This window comes from Poecilia mexicana, unplaced genomic scaffold (genome assembly GCF_051168715.1).
Source record: "Poecilia mexicana isolate PSO_F unplaced genomic scaffold, ASM5116871v1 scaffold_8, whole genome shotgun sequence".
Classification (NCBI taxonomy): Eukaryota; Metazoa; Chordata; class Actinopteri; order Cyprinodontiformes; family Poeciliidae; genus Poecilia; species Poecilia mexicana.
Genome location: NW_028263377.1, coordinates 9,576,199 through 9,601,661, shown reverse-complemented (window position 1 = coordinate 9,601,661; position 25,463 = coordinate 9,576,199). Strand labels below are relative to the sequence as shown.

Sequence of the window (25,463 nt, the reverse complement as noted above, 5' to 3'; positions counted from 1 at the left end):
CTTTGTGTGTGGTGTCCGTATATGAACTTGTGCATCTCTGGGGCACAAACCTTCCATTTATACAAGCCAGAGGTGAAGCTAAAACAACAGTTTGGGGGGATGGATTGTTATCAAATATGAGATTTTTTTTTCTTTTTTTTACCAAACACACAAAAATGAACTGCAACTAAATTGTGATTTCCTTTTCTATCCTTTTTTTTTTTTACAGCAAATGAACTTTGATGCAGAAGGTTTTTTTTCCCTTTTTTACACTTATTACAGTTTGTTGATTAAAGATACTCCTGATCATTCATTCATTCATTAGTAAGAATTTATTGATGCAATATTCTACCATCATAGTACATTTAGTACACAGTACAGTCATTTACAATGGCGTAAATGTCACACATATTTAGGCTTCAGTGTTGAACGTGTATGTGCTGCTCCCGTAACACGGAGTAGTGACATTTCCTTGTGGTTACATTCAAGCTAGGTCACAAACTTCATTATAGTGTAAAAGAATCATTAAAAAATTCTAATAAATATTGTGTGAATAATACAATGCTTTGGGCAACACTATCAAGACAAATAAACCTGTAGGCTTCACATTTTGCATTTAAAAAAAGTTATAATATTGAACCTTTAACAAGAAGTTGGTGTGAATATCTTGCACAACAAATATCTCAAATGTTTAGAAGAGATCCGTAAAATTAAGGTTAGATCAATCCTGCAATTTGTTGGGAATGTGCAAAAACTTCAAAGATATTTCTTGGCTCCCTTTACGTGCTTATTGCTTGAGTGTAAACAGAAAAGGAGTTTATATTTGAAACTCGTTTGTCCGTGTGATGCAACAGACTCTGGGTTCAAGTCGAAGCCTGACTAACAAGAATCAGAGATGGACGCGCTCCTGCTAATCCACCCGTAGCAGACAAACATTTTTCACTCAGCACTTTTGCGTTTCCGCAATTACAATTACAGACTTTACAATTATGTTATAATTATACAATTATAGACTTTAGTCATTTAACTGTACATTTACAATGTACATCCTGAGCAAGGATCCAATATTATCAGCTTCTCCTAAATACAGTTTTCCAAATAAATTCCAAGGTGCTAATTTTTAATTTATTTAATAATGTTTTGTGAATCTTTGCTGGAGTAAAATTTGACATCTCTGTTGAGTTTTTGGTTGTCAAGATTTTTTCAAGAAGACGTCGATATAATATTGCTGTAATGGAAGACTGCTTACGCAGCACTTCCGTTTCCTCTCCTATAGTTTTAAACCCATAATGCAGTGCGGCAAAACGGCGCGTTCTCACCTAACGCGTCCGACGCTTCAAGTGTAATGCGTGTAACATTTTGAATGCAGACGCTTAACATTTTACTCTATGCCTAGTTTTTTATGCACCCGGTGCGTCTGGTTTACATTCAGAGTCTACATTGGGGCGTGACGAGGGGACGTCGGACACATTGGACATGTCGGACACGTCAAAATCGCTCAAGTCGTTGTTTTCTGTTGTTGGACATGTTGGATGCTCAAATGCTCCAAACGCTTCAAATCGCGCCGCGACGGGGCCTCGACGCGCCTCTGCATAGACTTTGAACACTGGCTGCCTTTAAATCTCAACTTAAAACCCACCTGTTTAGAGTTGCTTATGGCTAAATTAGGGTTAGAGTGTGGCTTTTGATGTCTTCGATGTTTTTAATGTTTTTATCTATTTATTAATTTCTTTTTATTTCTCATTCTCACTGTTTACGTTTTAATGATGTAAAGCCCCCCGGAAAACATCCCAGTTAAACGACGTTTAACTGAAGTCCTGAAAGGGGTGCAGGTTTTAATGTTTTTATCTTTTTTAATCTTTTTCAAAATGTCTCTCTTTCTCACTGTTTATTCTATGTCACATGCTGTTTTTATTTTAATTATGTAAAGCACTTTGAAATGCCTTGCTGCTGAAATGTGCTATACAAATAAAATTTGATTGATTGATTGATTGATTGATTGAACGTAAACCAGACGCACGAAACGCCTTTGGTGTGAATCAAGATTACTCAGAGTGCATTAAAAATCCTTCAGAAAGCAAAGAGAATTTGCTTTGGCCAAAATTTGTTTGACCAAATTGGCCAAACATTCATTGTTGGTGAATTGGCCAAAATCAGCAACAGAGTTAGCAAGACTCAGCCACTCTAACACTGAAACCACAAGTGACTGGTCTGTTCCAGAGAATCGCTTCTTGAAGCGCAACCTGACACATGGTACCTGTCACAATTACTGGCTTTAATGCTTTAGCATTAGCTTCTGCCAGACACTATGCTGGTTTAGCGTTTTAGCCTGAGTGCAGCTAATGTTTATGAGTAGCAGTTCAGGGTTAGCGCAGCTAACTTTTAAGCTAGCAGTGCCCACCGCTGATCAGAGCTAAAGGCTGAGAAATTTTTCCAGTGTCCAACTATCTACTAGGTTATCATCTGTAGGACCAGCCTGAGAAGTTTTATCAAGTTAACAAAACATATCGACGTGAAAACGGTTTTGAGATTATGATCAGGAGAAATGACACAGACTTTGTGCCTGGCTTAAATCCTGAAACGTCAGGTATAGGCTACATCTTGAGTTGCTTTTCTGACTGTTTCCAGCTACATTCAGGAGTCCCAGTTCATGTGAAGGTCGGAACCGTCCAGGAAGTTTGCCGAGAACACACTCTGGGGCCTTTGGGGGACCGATGTGTCCCATTCGCTCTCTCCTCCCACGGGGAAGCCCAGCCAGTCCTTACCGTCGGCGCTCCACTCTGTGTCCGAGGAATCCACGGGGGCCGTGTCCAGGACGCTGGTGGTGCACATCATTTGGTCATCAAGCAAAGTGAGGAGGGCGTCCGGTTCCTCCCCTTGAAGAGGCTTCACAGGGACACCTTCCAGAAAGTCCTCCAGGCGTCCGCCGCCGCACAGATCGAAGTGCTTCTTATGATCCAAGCTTTTGGCTGGAGTCCAGGGCCCGGGCTGCAGAGGAGAGTCGTGTTGTAGTGCAGCACTGCTGGGGGTGTTGGGCGGAGACAACAGGAGGTGGAGAGGGGACAGGCAAGGCGAAGAAAACGAGAAGTCTCTGGTGTCTTTCAGTGCGTCGGGTGTTTCTGAAGGCACAAAGGAAAACCTTGTTACAAATTATTCACACATATTTTAACCTTTTTTTATGATTTACAGCATTACAACAATCTGCATCAATGTGTTTGATGGGGTTTCGTGAGATGTGAACAGCACAGCCGTACGCGGTTTTCAAAGAAAAAGTGAAGTTTGGAGATCAGATTGTCAGACAATATTAGATAAACTAAGGATTTCCTGCCAACATGACTTCTTATGGCATTCCTTTTTCCACCAAGGCCAGATTCGCAGAGACTAATCCTCGTGTTGCAGACTCATTCTCCAACCTGAGCTCTGCAGCTCCTCCAGAGTCACGGTGGCCTTTGTAACTTCTTTGGCTGAACTCTCCGCTTCGGTGAAACGTTGTGTTTTCATAGATTTGTGCCTTTTAATGTACGTCTTTCCACTTCCAGATGAGGGATTAACAGTCTTGCAAGAGATGCAAAACTCATGCAAGTGATTCTAGAATGCAGCGACTTGAAGCTGCGATTGTAATACAGAGGAGTTTTTTCCCCCACTTTGTGAAATTATTAAATTAGTCATTAAATTTTAAATGGTAATTATTGAGTTTTATTATAGAGCTAGCAGAAAAAATCATTATTTATTCTAGGCGGCCCACGCACTGTACCTCCAGCCTGCAGGATCATGTCGATGAAATCCTTGTCTCTCAGCTGACGACAAGAGAGAGAAAACGGCAGATTTTACCATCGTATGACTAAAAACAGCTATTAATATGAAATTGAAATCATACAATTGACTGTGAAATCTAAGCATAACTTAGAAAATTACACAGAGTTTATAACTGTGTCATACTTTATCGTGAGACGGCGAAGCTGCCGTTTCGACCGAATCTGACGACAGAGGACTCAACGTGACGTCCAGACCTGGAAACGTCTCCTGCAGGTCACAATACATTAGGGAAATAAAAAATATATATACATATGTAGACAAAATCTGAAGTGACAATCTAGATGAATGTTCAGGTTGCTTACAGTTTGACAGAAAGGTGATGGGGAGTTTTTCCACGTTTGAGGAGACTGCAGCCTGGGTGGCGCTGACGGACGATGAGCTGCTGCTTCCTGCAGGCGTTCCTGACGTTCCTCGTTTAATGACGGTGTGGCATTAAAGAACTTTAAAGAAAGGGAGTTTAATTAAGAAGATAAAACAGAAGAAGTTTTTTTTTTCTTAATGTGGCTGCCTTTAAATGCTTTTAGGAAAATGTTTGGCATATAATTAAACGAGCAGGAAGCTAGAAGAAGTCAGCTCACATTTTAAATTGCAGCATTCAGAAAAATGGTGATTTGAAAAGAAATTGCAGCAAAACAATAATTAGGACGATTAATAAATCAGTTGGAGAGGTGTTTAATACATTAATATTTAATTCAAACATACTTTATTTTTCTGAAAGAGAAATTAAATTATGTCATTCAAGCGTCTTGAAAGAGTCATTGTCAGTGAGTGATGCTGTGGGCAGGAAAGATCTTCCATAGCAGCAAATTTAAAGCACTAATCAGCTGGTCCCGGTTTTACGGAAACACAAACCTGTTGGTTTGGTTAAAATCAAAATAATTATCCCCGCTCTCAGTAGATCAGAACTTCCCCCAGTGTTTTATAAGCCTGGTGGCCCACCAGGCTTTACTTGCTCCCCAACCAGGCTAAGAATTGTTCATTTAATCACTATAGGGCTTTTTATTTATTTATTTATTTTTTTATAAAGAGTCTCTTTGGTGAAGCACAACGGCTCATAGTAAGGTCAGTATGTGAACACAAGACGACTGAAGTCGGGTCACGTTTTTATTCACCATTTCCTGTTTTTACCGGTTCACAAGGCAACAACTTCAGCTAATAAAAGTGACAAATCGTGGATAAAGGGAAACTACTTTAAATTAGGAAGGAGCAACTGAAGTGCAAATAATTGATATTTATTTTAACTGTATTTTTTTTAATGTATGCCTTCTTAAAGATTTTTAGTCGGTGTTTATAAATTGTTAATGTTTTCCAATAACACATAATTACCTTGTCTTATTTTCACATTTTCTGCCAACTTGTAACATTTTTTAACTCGCTGGTAGCCGCCTCCAGCACCGGGTTTATGCAGGTTTTCCAACTGAAACCCTGATGAATAAAATGTTTAAAATTAATTGTTTTTTTTGTTTTTTTCCCCCAAAAATGTTCAGTGTGTGACATTTCACTCATGCAATAAATAAGTTCACTTATATCTTTTTTGCATATCTTTACCAGATGTTCTAATACTGTTTGTGGGCTTTAAAAGTCCCAATCTACACATTAAAATCTAATTCTGTTACTTTATGACAGTCAAAAACGAACGAAGGAGAAAAGCGGTAAACGTGTTGCGCGTAAAGCGCCACGTCACATTAAATCCGGATGTTTTTGAGCCGGTCGGGGACGCTCGTAAAGCCTCTGTGAACCGAGATGTGATGAAGTCTTTGTTCCTCGTCTCTCAGCACCATTAATCATAGTAATGGAGGATGCTGCTAGGGTAATTAGCAGGGTAAAAATAATCAGCATCAGGCCAGTGTCAGACACGTCTCAAGCACTGCTGCTATTGTTTCAAACGGCGTAGGCCATTAATTTCACAGCAATCAGACTGACGACGGCAGTTTCCTTACGCTCTTATTTCGCCGCGGCGCATTAACAAGCTGTTCGAATTTCTATTATTGCGCCGGCAACAAGGGAATGGATTCAGGAACGCTGCAGTTCGGTTCCAGATGGATCTTCGAGGGAATCGTTAAGATGCCGTGCTCGCTGGTTGAATCTGGATGTTTTAATGGTGACGTTAAAAAAAAAAAAAACATCCATTGAGAATTTCTGATAAGACCACAAAGAGTCTTAATGTTAAAAGCTGTGTGGGATAATTCCCAAAGGACGGCCGGTTCGACCAAATATGAACTCTGGGTGCTGAATACATTTGAAAACCACTTTTCTTCCATTACAATTAGCTGCTGCCTTGTGTTTGAATTTGCACATAAAATCTGAGTTTATAACCAAGACGTCTGAGATGTTGCATCAACTGTCTTCACTGAAGTTTGGCTGTAGATACATCATCAGCATCTGGTAAACAAACAATTGCAGAGGTCGTTCAGCGCACCTGAGATGAATCGTGATTTGACGCCTTTCCTCGGTCTCCTGTAATGTGATTGGTCAAAGGAATCAGGATGTGCTTCCTCTTGCTGTCACCGACCACGGCTGGGCGGGAGTCATTGTTCAGAAGATCCTGCGGGACGAAGGGAAAGTCTGAGTGCTGGTTGGGGAAACCAATAAACCTTTTCATGTTCTGTACTTGTGTACAGAATACAGAACCTTGTAATTAAGCAAAACTATATAAAGGAAAAAACAGAGTCCCAGCTGGTGAGCAGCGATGTTTTTCTAAAATCTGTGCTGATTGTCCGTAACGTGAAGTACGCGAGGTTCTTCTTCTCTACTCCTACCTGCTGCTGCTGCTGCATCCTGCTCTGCATCTGGACGGGTTGCAGCTTGTTGTTCTGTTGCTGGTGCTTCTTGGCGATGCTCTCTTGTTCCCTCAGCAGAACCTGTCGCTCCGGCCCCGTTTTCTCCAGCTGGGGGCGACGCTGCTCAGACTGCGGCGGCTGCGTCTGCAGGTGCCGTTTCTGAGATGTCCTTTGCTTCTGCGGACGGGGTTTTTGGTGGGCTTCCGGCGCCCCGTTGACACTTTGAGCGGCGTGCTGCAGCTTCTTAGTGCTACGCTGCATCAGCAGCAGCCTACCGATGGCCTGTTGCTGAGCCAGCTGTCGAGCAGAGTCCTGGAGGCAGACCTGCTTCTGCTGGAGCTGAAGATGCGTCTGACTGTGAGTCTGTTGAGTTGGGCTAGGCGATTGCAGCGACATCTTGGATGCCATCGCTTCCTCCACGGTTTCCCTCTTGATGGTTATAACCTCCTTTTCACGGAGAACGACCAGAGAAGGACTTGTTGACCCGTCGGGAGGTTCCTCCTTCACTCTTTTGAGAACGCACGCCTCCGGAGCGTCTCGGTTACCGTTTCCCAGCTGCATTCTCAGCTCCTCCACCAACCTGTTTTTCTGCAACAGCATCCTGGTGAGCTCCGCAATCTGCTTATCTTTCTCCTGCAGCATTCTGTCTTTGTCAACGGTCACAGGAGGAGTTGCCGCGGTAATGGCGGGGGCCGCGGAGCAGAACGAGCTGCGTTCCTGCAGAGAGGTAGACTTTAAGGAGAAGCGACAAGGCGCCGGGCCGGAGTGTCGGCGCTCCTGTTTGACGGCAGCAGACACTGGAGCCGTGGTGAGCGGCTGAAGGCTGGAGGCAGGAGAGCTCATCTGCAGAGAGAATGAAATGATACTCCCATAAATGATATTCCTGCACGACACGTAAGGCATACGAGCGTCAATGAGCCTTGGCCGACCACGACCCTTTCTCCAGTTTGTCACCGTTCCCTCCTTGGATCACTTTGACTGATATCAGTGCTGTCTAGCCGTTTTAATTTTGCACGTTTAAAACACTGCCTAATGCATCCCACCCACTAAGAGTTGCCATAATGATTAATCACTTTCGTCTGTCTTAATGCAATGCCAACTCTGAGTAGGAACCCAATTAAATTGTTGGAGAAACATTCAAAACGTGGAAAGAGCTGCAACAAAGATTTACTTCCTTACAAACACTTCCTACAGTTTCCTTTTTTCTTATCACACTTTATCAATACATTTTAGATCAGGGAAAAAAATGCAAAAGTGTGTATTTAGGGAGAAAATAACATTCGAACCAACATACACAGTGTGGAAAATGAATTGCCGCGCTCCTTAAATCATGACGTAGCCGTGACTAACCGAGGTCAGTTTGCTGTTTCACTCACCACAACCAGTCCTGATCACTCTGTGAGCATATCTCAAAAAAATCAAATCATCATCAGATGAGAAAAACTAAATCCCTGACAAGCATTAACCTGGAAAGGGATACAAATGTATAAATAATGCTTTGGGTGTCTGGTTCACCACAGTAACAGAGATTATCTACAAACGGAGAACTCATGGAGCAGCGGTGAACCTGCCCAGGAGTGACCGACCTTCAATAGCTGCTCCAATGATCATCAACAAAATGTGCCAGAAGACTATTTAAAGCACTGCAGACTTTGTTTGCTTCAGTTCAGGTCAAAATTCATGATTCAGCTATAAGAGCTTGGTAAAATGGAGAGAGATCCAGGGTCAAAACTCCTACTGACCAAAGAGAAAATAAAGTTCCAGCAGATAAATTTGGGGAAATGTTTTGTGGACTGTCAAGGCATTTCAGGACAGAACAAGTAGCAAAACATGGTGGTGGTGGTGGGAGTTAAATAGCAGCTTTGATGGACAGGAACACCCTGTAGTTCTGGACAGAACCATGAATATCCATCAGCTGAAGTTTTGACCATTATACCAACACAGTGATCCAAAATCCACCAATAAGTTCACATCAGAGAGGCTTAAAAATGCCAGACTTTAGGAAGTTTCACCTTAAACGTGTCGTTCATCCTTCAAAGGTTTCCAGCATGGCTGAACTGAAACCATTTTGCAAAGAATAGGGGAGTAAAATTCTTCCACATCCATTGCTGGTTATTGGAAACGCTTGATGGCAGCCATCGCCACCACTAAGCAGTTATTAAGTTTAGGGGAGAATTACTTTTTTCTTTCTTTATTTTTACTTATTTTTGGTTTGAACAGTGTCTTCTGACATGCCCGTAGCATTAAAAATACACATGTAGTCTAAATCATGACTGAATCTGGTTTTGAAATATTTCTCGCAACACTTGAACTTAAAAGTGTAAGTGACTCATGAAACATGAACACAAAATAAAGTAATCTTGATCAGCACACACACTTTTATGACACAGCTCATCTTGAAGTGACATAATTTGAACAATGAATGCCTCGTGTCTGACCAGTTCTCCCACTGGGTCAGTGTTGAAGCTGATTTCTTCCGGATTCGCGCCGGTCGGCAGGCTGGGTCCGTCGAAGGGCTTGACGGCTCCGTCACACCTGACGAGCCGCTGAAGAGACGGTTCACTTGCACTGAAACTGCCGCCTGAATCGCCAATACAGAGATATTCAAGCTAATTTAGTCTTATTTATGCTCAACAGTGGTGTAAACTGTGAAGAATAACCTGTTTTCACCTGTTTTGGAAGACGGTTGTGTTCTTCCCAGCTCTGGCTCGCTGGTTCCCCCTGCTGTCGGAGAGGCGGTACTGCCTCCGCCTCGGCCGAGGGCCTGGTGCGTCCTCAGCCTCTCAATGAGATCCTTCCTGGGGCCAGAGACGGGCAATCTGCGCAGCTTCAATTCACACTTCAGTTCTGCGACCTGGCGGCGGACGGAGTAAAGGACAAATCGAGAATGAGGGAGGAAAAGTGAGGAATAAAGAAAGTGACCGCTGAAAAAGAATTAAAGGAGAAAGAGAGCGAGGCAGAATAATCTGTCACTGTCGCTGCGGCTGTATTTGATGGGAAAAACAACTTGTTCCAAGCTTCAATTTCTGTTTACTTTAATGAAGTTTCACCTCGAAATAAGGATCTGTTTTTTCCTCCATTCAGTCTCAATAAGCCTGGATTGCTTAAAGACAATTATACTGCTGCTTTCTTTCATTCCTGCAGTTCCCCTGATTCACTTGTGTTTCTTTTTAGTCTTACCTGAGCTTTCCATAAAACATCTCTCTTGTTCACGTCTGCTTTTACATTAAAGTTGTTTTCAATAAATGTGTGTCCAAGCACCAGTCAGATGTCTCCACACATTTACAGAAGCAGAATCGATTAAATCGATTGGAGGAAACCAATGCGACACAAACTGTCAGACATGGTGGTGGCAGCATCAGGTTGTGGGGCTGTTTTCCTGCTTTCAAACCAATGAAAACTGTACTTTAAACTGTAAATAAAACGTTATTTACTGTTTGCTGTAGTCGTCTAGATGATGTTTACCGTCACATTTTACTCTAAATGGAAATGAAAAAAAGAAACTATCATTAAAGTTGTTTCACAATCGTTACCAATCGTTTTAAACTAAAGAAAAAGTTTAAAATACAACAATTGGGAATGATTTATTTTTATTTATTCACTCACTCATTTATAAACTTACTTTAAAGAAAAATCAAAACCTTTTTTTTTAGATATATCAAGTGAGGCCTCATAGCAAAAGCCGTTAACGCTCCACTTGTGAAGGTAAAACTGTTAGGTTTCTATTTGGGACTCATACGTTTGATGACTAAACCACTAGACATGATGCAGCTACAAAAGGAAAAAAAAAACAGGGAATGAACTAACCTTCATTTCGTCCAGATTCGGACAGAGCGATGAGACTTTTGTCCCGGAACTTGGACCGATGTGGATGCGGGGAGAGGAGTCAGGTGGGGAGGAAGTGGAGGTCAAGTCAGACGGAGAAGAGGAAGGAGGCGGGTCCCGATCCCTGTTGGCGAGACAGAAAGCCAAACGTGGTTACACCTCCACAGAAGGCTGATTCACGGATACGTACGAACTCTACGCTTACGTGGGCGTCGCGGGCGGCGGGGCGTGGTAGTTGTGCTGCTGCTGACTGAGGATCTGCAGCTGGAGGAAGAGCTGCTGCTGCTGGAGCATCTTGGCGTGGCAGGAGTCCAGATCGGGAAGAGGCCCGGCATCTCCCTTCTTGTCAGGAGGAATGTACTGATGGTACTTCAGCTTCTTTACCTAGAGGGGAACCCGTTCATTCAGCGTCACGAGATTCCCCCTCCAAAACCAAAGCGACAACACCTACCTTTGGTGCGTTGTCCTTGGCTTTCTTGTGCTTCTGGGTGGAGGGGCGCTGGCTCTGAAAAACACAAGACAGGTAAGTTTTACCCAGAGACTCATGAAGCTCAGTTTTCCGTGGTTTTTTTGTGCGTCTTACCTTAATTTGAGGGACTCCACAAGTCTTCTGCACAGAGGAGTTCGGACGAGTGGAGGAGAGATGAAAAGGAAGAGCTGACCGAGGAACCTGACGGGTGGGGTTACAGATGGAAAGTTCCGGTTAAAACTTTGAAAAAGAGAGAGAGAGAGAAAAAGTGTTCTGGAAGCGTAACACTAATTGCATTTGAGCCGAGTATCCACGGTCGGATCCGTGCGGTGAAACCTGTCAGGATGTCGTCTACCTCCAATCCACATGCCCCTCTCCTGTAGGAGTGACCGTACCTGGGTTGGAGAGGCGAGGCTGCTGCTGGCCGGTCCCTCTGCTGACGGCTGAATGCCCAGAGGACGCTCCCGGCTTTCTGACTGACGTGGAGACAGGCTGTCATTACTGTCCTCGTCGCATGACGAGTTCCCCCCCGCGGGCTTTGGAAAACGCCTCTCTAGGAGAGGCAGAGGAGCAGAGAGAGAGAGAGAGAGTCATTTATATCCTGCTAATTTTAACTGCAGAAGTAACAGGAAATGGTGGCCATCTTGGAGTTCATGTACCTCACCTTCTTCAATCATTGGTGCATAAAGCCTTACAATAACTGTATCTTTTTTTTTTATAGTCCAACTTTTACTTTGAGTACATTTATTCAGTGGTGAAAAAATGAATCAGTAGCGTCATAACTGTTGGTGCTCCAGCAGTTAATGCTTCAGTAGCAACGTTTTTGACAATAGCTCAAGACTTATTCTTTAAAATTTCACAAAGTTGGAGCATCCAGAGAGAAAAGTTTGACCATTCCTCTTTGTAACCGTCTCCATTATTCGACCAGAGTTCTGGTTCCTCTCTCATAGCATCGTCTCCTCAGCTCATCTCACAGGGTTTTCACCCAAGAAAGTTTAATTTGTGTCTCAGAAACTGTTTTCTGTCTTGATTTGGTTAAATGTTTTGGATCTTGAGCCAAATCTCAGAGAGTTTGTGATGCCAAGCAGTCTAACGGGGTTTTAGTACCATAACACTCTCTTTAAAGTACACAGTTCCAGTTAAAGTCCCTGTAAAGTTTGGCAAACGCCACATAAATATGGTTTTAACGGGAGGAGAAAACACAAACAGGTTATTTATCACGGTTGCTATGGAGATGTGGCAAAACACAAACACGAGACATGTCGCATTTTACCAGAGAGGTGCTTAGCACTGCATGGCGGCAACAGCAAAATGAGCTTGGTTTCCGGTTCAGCCTACCGACAACTGGCTAACAGAACCAACGTTATATACAGAATATAACACAGAACTTTAAAACTAAAATATTTAATCAAAGTGGTCCTGATTCATTTATTTCAAAGGAACATCATTCTGCAAATTCAAACGATTTCTTTTACACACATCCAAATCTATCGGCAGCCCAGTCCGGCTCTGAAGTATATTGAGAAAGAGAGAGAGAGAACTGATGCTGGCAATTCACAAGGTTGCCTAGGTGACGAGGGTGATCCACACGCCTATCAGCATAAACGTTTCACGTTAGAGCTCGTTTAGGAGGAGTTTTCCTCTCAGTCGCTGCTTCTGATTGCATTTTCTTCACATTATGTGCTGCAGGCAGCCAGTTAACAACTGGAGAAAACAGCAGAAAATGTCCCGCGTCAGCACCAACAGTTGGGACAGGTTGAGTCGTCCCGTGGGACGGCCGTACATCCAGGCCTCTTCGGGAATTTCAGCGCCTGCTAGGATCCCCCGGACGGCTGCGGCGGGTTTTCCTCACTAATAAATGTGTGTTATTTAATTACACGGGCAGACAGCTATGGAGATCACACTCCTGGCCGATAATTCAGCACCAGCAGGCGATGATGAAAACACAACGTGGGGCTGATTTATTATCCTGTGATCCAATAATGTGCCGAGTTACCCACCGCTGTGTTGCATGTGTGTGGGTGTGTGTGTGTGTGTGCGTGCAGTTGTGTCTGACAGCAGCAACATCTCTGATACTGAAGCTCTGCACCGTGTCTCTGGTAAATCAACGAAACCTGCCATATTGGAGCATCGCAGGCACGACTGACAAACGGACGACTGTTTACATCAGAATCAGTTTTATTAGGAAGAAACGCTTGCACATCAATTTCTAATCTCCTTTCTAAAGATTTCTCTTTTCACTGCTGGCCTTTACTGAACAGTAATTTGACAGGAATGAGGGTTGAGAAAAGGGGAAGACCGCAGCCACTCAGAGCTACATCTAATCTTTTTTTAATTATCTTTTTGAAAAAAAAAAAAGGCATTCTGGTACGTTTGAGTTTATTGTCCTGTTTCAGGGTTCTGGTCCTGCACAGGTGGTGCGAGTGTATTTGTCAAATATGACCTCTGTTTTTTAAAATAAGATTTTAGTTTTAGACTTACAACATTATTCTTTATTCCTTAGTTGAAAGCTCGCGTTTCCTCCTTGCACTTCTCCGTTTGACTGAAGAGCCTCCTGTTTATCTAGTGATTACATTTTAGGATTTCGGATGTTCCTTTCAGCGTCTTTCAGTCTGCGCTCAGGGTGAACGAGCTCGAGTGGGCAGATCGGGGCATGCAGGACGTTGTTTTGAATGTTTTGAATTACTTTCTGTACATTAGAAAAGCCGATTTTTAATTCTTTAGCTACCTGATTAAATTCACAAACTGCTACAATCTTCTTTCTTTAGACCTCAGGTATGTTTTTTCCAGTCCTCATCTCTCACCTCAGGAGAACACCAAACTAAATGTGTGAGGTTTAAACAGAACAACGCGCTTTCACGATAACAATGTTCTGCTTTCTGATGTCTCTGTATGTGGATTTTTAGCCATTTAAAGTGAAAACAAATTAAGCAGTGTCCTAATTTATGCCTCTCCAGAAATTTATTTTTTGGTTTTCAGCCTTAAAAAAAGCTTAAAAATGTCTTTGTATCAGTTTTGTTTGGTAATGCGGCATAAATTTCTCAGCCCTGTTAAAATTTATATGAAATATACGGCCAGATTCATAAGCAGAATTTTATCGGGCTGTATTTTTCATACTTCCTCTCGATTTTGACTCAGTTGGTGTTTGAAACTCAGAGCCTTGAGCTCGTTAGCTGCTTGTGAGAGAGATCTTAATTCATTAAAGTTTTCACTCGTTTTCAACACGTTTCGCTTCTTCTTTTTCTGCCTGTTTCCTACATTTCTTCAAGACTTCTGCAGTCGACTGCAAACGCTTCTGCAGTTTTCACTAAAAACCGTTCAGCTTGCAGCGTTCACACCGCGTTTGCACAGGAAATGCTCATTTTTCTAGCTATCTTTTACAATCACATTCAATATTTGATACACGCATTATTTCACATCCTCTCTTATTTTGTGAAAATCATGCCACAGTGTTTGAGGGCAAAAACTGCAGAGACCGCAGAGAAATAAATTACTAGCAAAGATTTGTTAGCCTGGTGGCTGAGGATAGCATTTAGCATTTGGCTAATCCAACAAATTTCGATAACCTGGAACACAAGAACAGAGTTTTGATGAAATTCGCCGACATCTGCCAAATTATAGTTGGCTTATCCATGCTCATATTGCAGCTAGCTACAGTGAGAAGTTGTTGATTGGGACAGAAACATTTTACTAAAGTTTTGTTCCTGGCGTGACTGGGGGAAGTGTTTTGCAGATGCACAAACTTGTAAGTGGGCCGAGTTTGGGAGACAAATGGATCCTGGATTCATGCAAAAGTTATAGCAAGTTTTGGAGAAAAGCATCAGATTGACTTCCTGGACGCTTAATGCAAATCTAAGATGATCTTGACTCGCATTATCATTTTAGTTTCTCTAAGCTTTTGCATCGATAATATTCAGTGCACTTACTCCCTGGATTTCCGGGGTTAATTAAAATGTTACTCTGAGATTTCATCATCTCCACTTGCTATTCAGCTGCATCACATCTCCTAGAAATGAAACGTGGCCAAAGAAAGGCAGAAAACTTTTCAAAGCTCCCTCTGTTGGCAAAGAGTTTGTTGCCCTTGTTTACACATAACTTGACATATTTTTCACCTGCTCTGTTTAGCGGTTTTTAAATTGCCAAATGAAAAGTTAATTAAACCAGTGCAATACATAAATTAATATTTTCTCTATAAAAAGTGAGCAGCAGCATGGTGCAACATTAGCTGTTGCACAAATTCAGTGTTTTCAGTATTTTGGTGGACAGTTTTCTAATAATATGATTAATGTCGATGCTGTGCTTTACGAGACAAACAGAAAATGCTAGCGTGACTTACGCGTGAAGCCGGCCTGTGTGAAGCAAGCGTCCGCAGGCAGGATGTTTCTGTGGATGGGCCCCGCTCTGTGGGCGATCTTGTTGTTCGAGTCGTCAGCAAGGCGAACGTTTCTGTGCTGAACGTGTTTGGGTTGAAGCTGTGGTTTGGCAGACTTCTCTAGAGAACGGACCGAGCAGACAAAGGCCAGTTTTTTAATTAATTTATTTTTTTTAAGAATGAGAATGGGACCTTAAATGCTGAGCGGTATTTGTCAGAGCAGCCTGAACTCACGTGGATCCGCCGTGTCGCAGTGTGTCACTTACCATGCAGGATCCGCATCCTGATGGCCTCGGGACTCCCTGACTCTCTCCTGATCTTCTGTTTGTGCTCAGTCTGCAAAACAAATATCACAATTATCTAATCACATGAGCTGAGAGTTTCAGTTTAGAAACAATGATGCTGGCAAACCTGTCCAGGTTAATGAATCCAAGTCAGAATGAGGAACTGACCGAGTGACTGTAGGGTCGGTTGCTGGTGAACTTTGTTCTGATCTGCAGCTATTATTGTTGAAACAGTTCTGCCACTTCGCCTAAATGCCGTGAAAACACACAGAGCCCATGATACCGGACTCCTAAAATGTGGGTTGAGGTTTCTGCTGTGGAACTGTGACGTGTTATTTCTCCATAGTCCAGCGTTTCTCAATCCCAGTCCTCAGGTCCCGCAGTGTTTCAGGTGTTCCCCCTTTCTGCCACCACCTGACTCCAATAAGTGGATGATTTAACAAGCAGGAGGTTCATGGAGTCGTTTGGACCAGGTGTTCTGAAGCAGAGATATATTTAAAATATGCAGGGCAGGACAGGAGGACGGGGATTGAGAAACGCCGCCATTAAGGTGAAGCAGCTTTACGTTAAACTCCATGTTTTATGAGTCGGATGTCACGAAAAGTCGCGTGTCCTCAATACCTTCGGCGAAGTAGTGCCCTTAAGAGTTCAGTATTATTTTCTATTTATTTCTGCTATTCACTTTTTGCAAAGCTGAGAGCCAGATTAAATGTTTCAAACACTGGTAACCGAGATGCAATTTATATGCATTCCCACTCTGTTAAATTCAGATGAAGTAATCGAGGCTCAACCACAGATTTAGTGAATAAATGTGCGTCGAACCTCACGCTCCTGTAACATTATTCATACTCTGAGCAGATGGTTATATCTCAGCTCATTTAGTTGTTTTTTTTCACCCTTTCAGATTTTCTCTGTGGCCCAGAGTCACTGGAACGACGTCGCTTGTTGCTAAGCCTCTTAAAGGAAAAAAAAAAATTAACCAGTTTCAACTCAGGCGACTGCTCTGCTCACCTGAGCTCGATCCACGCCCCGTCTCTGCTGGTGGAAGGCAGCTGAACTTTTAAGTGCTGGAAGGATGAAGACATGAAACGGAGAGGAAAAAGCACAGTGGGCATTAATGCTGCTGCCTGCCGATTGACGCACCTGAGGAGAGCAAGACGGCTCCAGATGGATCTTCCCTTCATCGGTTAAGCACAAACAAAGTTATTGATGGGCATAATTATTGCCGTTTTTTACAGCCAAAGCTCTGCCTGATTACCGATTCAGCACAAGTTAATGTCTGCCGTCGTTTTGCAGACTTTTATATCTTTGCACAATGATGAAATAAAATGTGTCGTATTTTTGGGAAGTGGTTCCGAGAGCAGCTGCTGGGAATGGGTAAGAAATCACTCGAAGTGGAAATGCAACGAGTCCAAAACGCTGAGCTGAAGCAGCCGAACTTCTGGAAACTGCAGGTCAGTGAACACACAGGAAATTACAGCGCTGGTAGTTTATTTATTTCTATTCAACCTGGTCCTACAAACTTCAAAAGTGGCATATGAGCAAAAATGCTGACAAGGATGTCACTTTTTATAAAACAAAATAAATTCTGGGGCTGCTTTCGTTAGATTTATATTTCTACAACTTAGGATAAACGGGTAATAAATTAAACAACCTTGACAAATATTGGAGTTTCTCTTAGAATCATTCTTAGAAAATGATTCTAAGAGAAACATTTTCTCTTACACTTTTTATTTATGCAGTGAAAATGTCTCTCAGCATTAGTAGGTAGTATTAAAAAAAGTCAACAGGTGTTAGCATCATGCTAGCTTTTTGTTTACCGACTGCCAGAAACCCCTCCCCCACCCCACCGTCAAATCGTCACAAACAAAGTATTCAATCATTTCACAGTGGCTAGCCACGAGGTCGAGGGGTCATCGAAGATGCCAAGTCGACAATTTCATGGTCTCAGTCAAACCCTGTCTACTGGAGCTCGCAGCAGATAATGCGCTTTTGTCCCAGTCACGTCTCTCTTGATTTTTAGACACACACACACACACACACACACACACACACATCCGCAGCTATTTGACTGGATTAGCAACTCGGAGCGAGACTCCGGGTACCTGCTTAAGCCTCAGTTCACGTCGCTGCACACTGTCACTCTGCTGTTGCACACCCTGGAGACATCAACCCCTCTTTAGGACCCTCACTCTTTCACAGAGGGGGGCGCTACGCTGGGTATGAACCTGCCCTCAGTCAGAATGAGTGGTGGGTGTGATGGATGGATGAGTAGGGAGTCATCTTTTGTAAAGTGGAAGGCGCAGAAATGCATTAAAGTGTAAAGACTAAAACAAAAGGAGCTAGTGGGAAAGAAAAAATAAAAGAACAGCAGATCAAATGGAAAGAGAAACAGAGCGGGGTGGAATCAGGTCAAAGAGAAAAGACCCCATTTTGTGCTTGAGTGACTAACTAACATTGCTGGTCTTTAAACTTTGAAAACATCCAGCAGCATCACTTCCTATCTGGTCTTGATGGTCTTTTTATGTTCTCTCCGCTGCTGACGAGTGCTTCGTTCTCCCTTGTGTGTGAACTGAAAGCTTTCTCTGCATTCTGCTTTACTGCCCAATCGGTCGGCTGGTTAAACTGCCCAATATATTTGCAAATGTCACAAAACCCAAAGATCAGAGACATCAGACTCTAGTGCTTCAGATATGCAGAAGAAATGCATCCATCATAACCCCCAGACATGAGACTTTAAACAAGCTCCCGATGGTGAAGAAGGTTCACTTTCATGCCGATTAGCTCGGTCTCTTTCTAGTGGAAAGTTTAATTTAGATCATCGCATGTAGCGCAGTGTGAACCCTGAATGCTTTAGCAAGTCTATAAACCTTCACTTTTTCACAAGGTATAAAAATATCCTGTGAAAGTGAGGCGAAAAGTCACACTCATGATTCAGAGTGTCATGACAACTATGTGATCTCGAGAAATAGGAAAGCACCTGCAGAAATCTCTCACAGTGAGAGTCTGAGCTAATGGTGAAAATCTATGTGAACATAGAAAATTCAATGCAAATAGTCCTTCTGCATTTTAGGACCAAGAAAATCTTTATTTTAAAAAGGAATATAAAAGGTACGTAGCTATGTGGCTAGTTGGTAGGTAGCTAGCTAGCTAAGCAGGTTTCTAGGTAACTAGTTAGACAAGTAGGTGGCTAGCTAGGTAAACAGGTAGGCAGGGTAGCTAGCTAACTATTTAGGTAGGTAGCTAGCTAGGTAGGTAGGTAGGTAGGTAGGTAGGTAGGTAGGTAGACAGACGGGCAGATAGTCATGGCATCTGTTTTGAACCCAGTCACCAAGCAATAGGTCACGTAAAATCACAAACCAGAGATGCTGAGGTGCAAAATTTTAAAAGGTCAGCCATTTTCTTCAGAGTTAATAGGTGCATAGCTCTAGATTTCCTGTGTCCTTTGTCGGATTTCAAGGTGGCTGCATCCACGCCTCACATCACCATTCCAAAACACTGAATGTTCTTCTATAAACCACGTCAAATCTGAACTCTAGACCAGTTTCCTCAGAGTTATTTCTGACTGCCAATCCAAAGGACGAGTCTGTGCTTGGTATTGACGGACTGCTTTGTGTGGAGAGTAATGTTTGGTGCAGAAAGGTTTATATTGTGGGGTGTCTTAGGCTCCCATTGCTTTGGCCTCGCAAGACATATTGGATACTCATATCCTCCCAACTTACAGTTTGGACTTTACCCCTAAGCAAGTAGAATAGAAACATGGATGAGGAAGTTTAGTTTATAGGAGCTTCACTGGCCTGATGGATACTCTCAGAGATGAAGTAGAGCAGAGACATTCTTGTCCAACATCAGTGTCTGACCTCCAAAATGTGTTTCAGAAACAATAGCAAAAACAAATCCTCTAAACACAAACCTACCTAAACCTTGTTGAAAGGAGGAAGAAGCGCATAGGTCACTCGAGGTCACATTTGTGTCAAGGTAAGCAGGCAGATAGTTGACATGCAGACATTACTGTTTAGTTTTACACCAACAAGGGCCATCGTTTTGAGAACTTGTTCATCTGCTTTTTGTTCTTTTAGCTTGAAGCTTCTGCTTTTATGCTCCATCTATTTCTCTGTTTTTGCATCTAAATGCAACATATGCTACACAAGGTCTAGGCAGAGAAAAAAGTTACAAAGCAGACAAAGTTCAAGACAAAAATCTGAAAGGCAAAAACCTGGAGAGCGCTACTTCCCAACACGAGAAAGAAACGAGGTGAGGCTTAAAACCTGTGCACGGTGTAGACGGATGCACAGCTCAGGATGTGGGTACACAAGTATGGAAATACCACGAGTCAAAAAAAAAAAAAGTGGCAAAACCAGAAAAAACTAAATCATACTATACGGTTTGAAGTTTTCACTACTTCCTTTTAATAAAATAAAATACATTCCTTGTCTTCTCCGGTCTGAACATTCTGAAGAAGTCTGAAAACGAACTTCTCTAGTTACAGTAAATGAAACATTCACTCGCATTTTAAAAGAAGAGCTTAATTCTCTTCATCAGTGCAGCTAGGCCCGACACAAAGACTCTGCGTAGAAACAAGAAGAAAAAAAAAAGGAAAAAAAAGATGCTGGTCATCACGAAGGCGTGCAAACGACCCAGTTTCATTTTGGCACTGCAAACCAGAATGAGACGGATGGGAGCAGAGATAAAGCAAACTGCGGCCAACGCCGCGTCTGATCGCCGCTTCACCGTGGCTTCTGTCGCAACTCGCCGTCACGCCCACATGTGGCGCTTTCTCAACTATCCTGATGATGAAAACATCAACTGCTCTGCTTGTCGTCGTTATGTGTGACGAGCTGCATTCTGCACGTCTCTCTCTCTGTCTCTCTCTTTTTAAAGGCTCTGACTAATCTGAGCATTGTTGTCGCTGCTGTCTGGCAACTACGATAAGAGCAATTGCGTTAAACTGCGACGGAAGAAATAATCTGTATGTATTGAATGAACGTAGAGGAGAGGTCCATGTGAGTAGCTCTTAGGGGGTTAATTCAGCTGTGATGAATGAGAAAAAGAGGATATTTGTGTCGCATCAGTAGAACAACGGCGAAGGACAAAGATAGAAACCCGCCGCTCACGATTAAATGAGCAGATGTACGCAGAAAAAAAGGTAACGTGGCTCGGAGTAATTAAAGGTCAAAGAAGTTTTACATCCACGCAGAAATGTGTGAGAACACGATCGCATTGACGCATGCGGTGGGAAGCAGCGAAACGACACATTTTCTAAAGTGCTTTGTAATGAAAACGAACAAAAGGGAGAGGAGGCGCGGTTTGCTGCGCTAAAAGCTCTGGAAGCACCTTTTATCTTTCTTTCTTTTTTCTTTCTTTTTTTTTTTAACTTAATGGGAAACGGAAAATCATCCGGCGAGCGGCGTCAAAGCAGCTTTTGAATATTCATAGCCGTAGCTGCTGCTGCTGCAAGACTTCTGCGTGAGACGTGCTTTTGAACGCGGGAAGTGCCGCGTCATCGGGAGACGGCAGCTTCGCCTTCACCGCGATCCCACTCAGACCAGAAACAGCCAGAGGTGATTCTCACAGTGCTGACTGAGAAAGAGAAACCTCAACTTGAAGTTGCAGCACCTGAGTTACGGTTAGACACCGCAGCTTTTCTGCACATGCAGCTGCCAAGGAAACAGCCATGTCGTGTTGAAAGACATGTTGAGATACCTTCAGTATTAGGAAAACAGAATGTTGCTTTCTGGTAGGTATAGCCTTTTTTTTTTGTTCCAAGTACATCCTTCCTTTATCTCCACATTTTGTTCAGGAGTCAGGCATTAAGGCCTATTTAAATCACTTTACTCATTTAAATACATTAGTCTGTTATTAATGTAGTCAAATCTCACTGCACCCATGTTTGCAATATGTTAGCATGATACCAAGAGCAAAATGCCATAGTATTAGCAATGCAGCACAGACAGCTGTCCCAGGAAGTTAGAAAAGCAGCAGTACCCAGCCTTCATGAGGCATTCCTGCATCTTCCTCCCAGCTCATCTGACATTTTGGTTGATCATTTTCACTGTCAGTGTTTTTAGAACTTGTTTGGGTCATGAGGACGTTTATTTAACGTGGAGTCATAACAGGTACTGGGACCAGCAGCAGCTTCGTTATGCGCCATATTGACCAGAGCGGCACAAGAAACGTGGGACAAACAGGGAGGCGCCAGATTAAAATAATAAAATTGTAAAAACAGATCAATAAACTGGCAGATGAATGAATGAAAAGGAAATGTATTTAAATATATATGACACCGTGCTTTATGCTAAATCCAGACTTAACCCATTAATGTCTGAATTTACGAATAAATAATTAGCGGTATTTTTTTGTTTAGCAACGAATGCCCAGTTGAGACGTGACCTCATCATTCACCCTCACATGCGTAGCATTTTTAACTAAGCTCAATGTGAGCCTTATCTGAACACAAGCCGTTTTAACGCGGCTGTATTTGAGCAGACCGCTGATATAGCGTGGCATCTTTTCCAATCCGTGATTTAGCGGTGAAAAGGAAACAGTCGAAAACTGAAGAGGACGTAGCGTCTGCAAAGTTCACAGTTACTGAGCAGAAGTGGATGAAAACCACATATTTAATCTTTTTTTGGTTTGACTGAAGTTAAAACTGCAGACTGAACCGGGTACGTTATCACTTATAGGTGTCATCATAAAACGAAGTCTTTATCATCTGCATAAAAGTGAACCACATTCGTATCTAGACCTATCCCTGCTTTATTTATATTTTTTAAAAAGCATAACTTGGTTTCAGGATTTACTTACGAGGCATGGCTCCACAGCTCTCCACCGCTTCTCTGCTTCTTCTTTGTTGCAGCCTCAGTTGAAGAACTGAACCACAAAAAGAAGATGCATTATTGGGATGCATCATTAAACCAGAGATGCATCATCTATCCCCCCACCTTGGCTCTTAGACATGCTAAAAAGCTCAGAAGTAAAGTCATTGCTCAGTCGAGCAGAGTACGAAATAAAAATATACAAAAAATATCGCTAGCTTTTGAAAGCATCAGGTTTGAGGATTTTATCTTCTCTATCGTAGCTGCAGTCAAAAATTGTGGCCCTCTCTGAGAAGAGCCCCAGCGATTGTGTCACACAATACAACGGGAAGTTGAAGAAGCTCGCACTCGAGCTGCTTCCTGTTTCGAGTTTTAGGTAAAAAAACACCGGCGCGATAAGCGGTATCACTTGATCTCCACTGACAGCCTGTAGAAAAAGAGAAAAACACAAACAAAGAAAAGAAAAAAAAGACTGAATAAAGAGCATCACACCTGAAAGAGTTTCTGATTTTATATGCAAAACTCTTGAACCTGATTCAGCATCACGGTTTCTCAGAAGACCACAGAGCTATCTTCCAAGGTGACGTGAAGTTACGAAGGAGCAGGAAGCGCTCCTCTGCCGATCAGCGGTTTGAACTCTGAGGCGAAACAACACGAGGTGCCTGGGAGCATTTTTACTACTGAGGTCTGTCTCACACAGCCTCGCTGTGGTTACGTGTCAGTTCATAACTGTGCGACTTTTTTTGGCCTAACGGCGCACTGAGGGGGTCACCTAATCAGCTGTGCCTCGAAGGAGGACCGAGCAGCTTAAAAATGCTAAAAACACGCTCATGAGTGCTTTCGGCTCACTTCCCTTTTCACTGAATAAGAAATCAACAGAGCTGTAAAAAAAAAAGTATTTCCCCCCACCCCCTTATGGATTTCTTCTCATTATTTTTGCCTTTTTTTGTCACACTTACAGGTTTCAGATCAGCAAACTAAAAATACCACGAGACAACGAGAGCAGAAACGCAGCTTTTCGAATTGATTATTGCATAAATTTGGGGACAAAAGCTTTAAAAACACGACTGAGCTTGTGCAAAATAGAAAAAGAAAGAAAGTAGTCCCCTCTTGTTTGACCAGCCCTCTCATAACATGTTAGCTGAATCACCATGAAAGGAAACGCATGCTAATTCCTAATTTTTAAGCTCACAGGCCAACCTATAACATTAGCAAAACAAGCTAAATGAAACATGTTTTTTTGCCCAGGATTTTATGCGTACATTAAACAGTCACAGGTGACTCATTTTGATGGAAACTGCAAGAACGTGAGCTGTGCCGTTTAAAGACTCAGGTTTGTGGTAATGCGGGGGCCAGGATGGATCTCAACATTGCTCCAAACCTCAAACTGTCCCAGTTGGGACGCTGGTTTATTTTATTTGCTCAACTTAGGAATTCAGTTTGTCCAACGTAAAAACAAAACACTGCATAGTTGCAACACACGTTGTTGTTCCTTAAATATAGAAACATTTTGTAAAGTCATCCAGCTTTGTAAAGAAATGAAAACAGTAGCAGGTCCCTTTAAAGCAGTGGTTCCCAAAGATTTTCTCCTGGATTACAATAAAATCCTCCGTTCCGCAGCCAGCATACCTAGTTGGGCCCCATATGGGGAAAAGAAGGGCAGACAATATGGGTCCTGCATGGGTTTGTCCGCAGTTTCCATGGTGGCCCTACATGGGTTTGCCCATGTGGGACCCATATTGTCTCCCCTCCTTTCCCCCCATAAGGGGCCCACCTAGGTATGCTTTTATTTAGTTCTATACTAGAAGTTTTCTTTGCTGTCAGTGTTATTTCAAACATATTTCTTTTTTTTTTTGTATTTGTAACAATATTCAACTTTGCTATCATCAATACATTAAAAAAAAGCCTCTATGCAAAATGGGTTTAAAACATGAACAGCTCCCTGAGAGTTTTTTTTTTCCCCCCTCGTTCATCGCGCCCCCCTATAGGGCGCGCCCCACACTTTGGGAACCACCGCTTTAAAATAAACCACTGTACTGTAAGTCACAATTTTCATACATGGTTTTGCAAAAGTATAAATTGAAATCTTTTCACCTGTGTCTCACTACTTTTTCATCCTCACTTTTCTCCTATCATTCTGTAAAACAGCACATCTCGTCTCTCTCTCTCAGGTTGATTGTCAGATTGTCCTGCAGACATACATTTGTGTCGTTCCGCAGTCTCGGACACGAAACATTCCATACGCTCTGATTTCGGAGCGCAGGTCCCGCCTCGGAGGGACCGAGCTGGTGCTGCAGGTGGACACCAGCAGACTATCAACATCAGCACTGACGCCCAGCTCCCATTTAAAGCACGTCTGATGTTTGCAGGCACAACGCGGGCGGCCGCAGTTACAATCACAACACAATGTGTGCGCCACATAGTAAGAACCGGCGCTCGTACTATACTAAACACTTGCCGTGTGATTTACGCTCAGAGACGGCAGGAAAGTGATGCAACGTGCCGAGTCTATTTCGGGAGCGTGTGCTCATCGCTCAAATGTCAGCGTGCGGCACCGCAATGAAGGGGGAGCAGATTCTGAAGTCTCATCGTTTTATTTACCCGAAATTCTTTTTTTTTATTATTATTGTTTTTTCCTGTTAGGGGTCACAGGGAGGCCGCAGAGGGAGCAGCTGCAGACTCACTTTTGTTCTGCTACATTGTTAAGTGGAAAAGAAAATAATGTAGAGTGTCAAAATTTGTCCAAATAAATGTATATCTGAATAGTGTGGCATGTTTTTTTTTTTCCCAGCAGTCTAAATTTAATCCTGCACAGAAGCTGTAGTAACAGTGTGTTTGGGGTTTCAAACATTGTTTTCTGCATTAGTAGTATTTTGAATGGAGATTTAATTATTTAAGTTTCTATATCATCTGACCACAACGCCGTCTTCATGACGTTTGGCGAACAGAACTCTTCTTTTGTTGTTTCTCCACCTTAAAGGCCAGATTTGTGTCCGATAATTGGCTTGTCAACAAATTTCACCATCTGAGCTCTGAACCTTTGCAGTTCTTCTAAAACGGGCCTCCGAAATTATTTTCCAATTAATGCTCCAATCGCTAAAACATACTTTTTCCCTGAAGGTC

The 25,463-nt window shown here is 42.6% G+C and overlaps 1 protein-coding gene and 1 long non-coding RNA gene across 2 annotated transcripts; one reads left to right on the top strand and one right to left on the bottom strand.

Annotated features, from left to right (window-relative positions):
- Positions 1–292: 292 nt before the first annotated feature.
- Positions 293–22,970, bottom strand: LOC106920471 (myocardin-related transcription factor A-like). Its single transcript, XM_088008219.1, has 16 exons — positions 22,330–22,970; positions 16,537–16,592; positions 15,508–15,577; positions 15,206–15,361; positions 11,265–11,422; positions 10,852–11,070; positions 10,606–10,784; positions 10,383–10,524; positions 9,246–9,429; positions 9,014–9,156; positions 6,555–7,418; positions 6,215–6,340; positions 4,098–4,235; positions 3,919–4,002; positions 3,734–3,776; positions 293–3,098 (listed from the first exon to the last, which is right to left on the bottom strand). The coding sequence occupies exons 1-16, from the start codon at positions 22,433–22,435 to the stop codon at positions 2,614–2,616; spliced, it is 3,153 nt and encodes a 1,050-aa protein (XP_087864345.1). The 5' UTR covers positions 22,436–22,970; the 3' UTR covers positions 293–2,613.
- On the top strand, positions 16,586–25,103 carry LOC106920475 (uncharacterized). The gene is made up of 2 exons (XR_001418823.2): positions 16,586–16,979; positions 24,512–25,103. It is a non-coding gene; the product is annotated as an uncharacterized LOC106920475 (long non-coding RNA).
- The last annotated feature ends 360 nt before the right edge of the window (positions 25,104–25,463 follow it).

What these genes read in the sequence shown, in the direction of transcription:
- LOC106920471 (XM_088008219.1), bottom strand. Translation starts at nt 22,435, where the DNA reads ATGATGCATCCCAATAATGCATCTTCTTTTTGTGGTTCAGTTCTTCAA. An exon ending in GAGCTGTGGAGCCATGCCTC is followed by an intron (nt 16,593 to 22,329) that starts GTAAGTAAATCC and finishes TCATCCTTCCAG; the next exon opens with CACTTAAAAGTTCAGCTGCC. An exon ending in CAAATCACGATTCATCTCAG is followed by an intron (nt 4,236 to 6,214) that starts GTGCGCTGAACG and finishes CTTTCTTTAAAG; the next exon opens with TTCTTTAATGCCACACCGTC.